At 38.3% G+C, this 2,030-nt stretch overlaps 1 protein-coding gene across 1 annotated transcript in view; it reads right to left on the bottom strand.

The window, feature by feature from the left end:
* sfi1 (SFI1 centrin binding protein) overlaps positions 1–2,030 on the bottom strand; it is a 14,765-nt gene that overhangs the window by 10,420 nt on the left and 2,315 nt on the right. Inside the window, exon 5 of the mRNA XM_015401950.1 lies at positions 74–144. Within this exon, the coding sequence (XP_015257436.1) occupies positions 74–144 (71 nt within the window). The remainder of the gene's footprint in view (positions 1–73; positions 145–2,030) is intronic.

Genomic DNA, 2,030 nt, shown 5'->3' with positions numbered 1-2,030 from the left:
AAAGTGATCAAGACCTGATGACACACTGTCATTTTGTTCTGGATCCATTTGTTTGTTTCACGTCTAATTTTACCAGTAAACGACGCCGGAAATGTTGACACGCAATCTGGGTTCTTTCAGCTTCTTCTTTGCACATTTGCACATCTAAATCACAGGTCAGGAACAAACAGTTGAATGTAGGACAGAGAAAACGGCTCAAATTCCTTTGGAAAAAAAGGAATCCTATCCCTTAAACTCAGCATTTTGCAGAAACATCTTTATTTGAAATGTACGCATCAAGACACTGAAATTTTACTAATGCTTTTTATCAAATTAGATGGGAAGTGTTTGAATTTAAATTTTCTTTCCATAAAATGCCGTTGGGACTTTGACTAGGCCAAGTATCTGAGCTGTTTTCATCAGCTCAGCCAATCATTCCTATCCAGAGAGTAGAAAAGCAGAATCTTTTTATTTCACATCACAGTCCAGAATGGGAATAAAAGCTTTCAAATAATAGCAAAACAGCATTAAAATGTGTCAAACATTAAGGGTTTGATTCATACAAATTGTTGGGAGAATGGATTTCAGAGAAATTTTACTGCCAACTGACATAAAATGAACACAGAGCTCCAATCCAGTAGATATCTAATGGCATCATTTCATCTTTTGTCAGTTAAGCTGAAATGAAAATCCACTGATTTAGAAGAAGAGGGCTGCTCAGTAGGGCAGTGGGTAGCACTGCTGCCTTGCAATAGGAAGGTTTCGAGTTCAATTCCTGGCTCAGAGTTTGCATGTTCTTCCTGAGTTTGCATGGTATCTCTCCCATTACTCTGGCTTTCAGTGAATCAGTCTAAAAACATGACCGTTAGGTTAATTGGCTTCTCTAAATTCTCCTTAGGTGTGTGTGCGTGAATGTTTGTTTTTCCTGTTTGTCTCTGTGTTGCCCTGCAATGGACTGGCAACCTGTCCAGGGTGTACCCTGTCTCTCGCCCATAGACAGCAGGAGATAGGCACCAGCACCCCTCACTACCCCAGCTGGGATAAAGCATGACAGAAATGGATGATTTAGAAGAATGTTGAAATTAATCTGTAAATCTTAGAGAACCTTGAATAAAGGTTTCTGCTCTCACTGTATCCTCCGAGATTTAAGAAGTGGATGTCTAACAACTGGTGGATTGACTCGATCCTTCTCTGTATTCGCCGTGGTTGGCTGGGTTTAAATGTTTTAGCAACAAAATTATAGAACCCAATATAAAAAAAAAATAAAAAAAAACAGAAATATGAGCAGCTCGGGAGTATAAACTAGGAAATGTCTGAAACAGATTGCTTAGGATATTCAACCAATGACATTTTACATTCTTTCACTGAAAATCTCAAACCTTAGTTCAGTGGTTATCCACACAGTCCTATCCTACATCCCACTTGTGTAGGATTTGTTTTTAGTTCTTGTAGTGGAATGGCAGGACAGAGACAAGTTCCAGCTGTGGAAACACCTACAGCGTTTGCAAGATGGCGAAAAAGTTCTATCTTGGATTATTCCGTCTACAGCACCTCATTCCACCTCGCCTTTCATTTCTTTTGCCAATCTCCAAAGTGGACGTCTATTAGTCTTGTCGTTCAGACAGATTTGCTACCCAGGTTTTCCACGTGCCACCCTAACCCTTTTCATGGATAGGAGCGCTCTTTTTCATTTTTTGTTGGGTTTTTTTCCCCCCAAACTAATCCTGCTTTAAACTACTCTAAATCACATTCTCTCTGAGCTGCTTATCATTTCCTTTGGTCTTTATGATACTGATACTTCACTAGCATCCCCTAAACAACCTCTTAGCCCTTCATGGTCTATTTATACTGATGTTAAAAGTTATACACACGGACGAAATCACTAGTCCTGATTTAGTGGTTTTTTTGGCAAGTTTTAAACACGTTTTATTTAGTTGCCAGTGTAAATTATATTAAAAAACAAATTTATACTATGGAAAAAAAAAAGGAAACCATGTATTATTATCCTTCAACTTTATACTCATTCATTATTACCTCATAAGAATCACTGA

This window comes from Cyprinodon variegatus, unplaced genomic scaffold (genome assembly GCF_000732505.1).
Source record: "Cyprinodon variegatus isolate N-32 unplaced genomic scaffold, C_variegatus-1.0 Scaffold1277, whole genome shotgun sequence".
NCBI classification, from domain to species: Eukaryota; Metazoa; Chordata; class Actinopteri; order Cyprinodontiformes; family Cyprinodontidae; genus Cyprinodon; species Cyprinodon variegatus.
The sequence above is the reverse complement of the archived record's forward strand: the minus strand, read 5'-3'. Positions and strand labels throughout refer to the sequence as shown.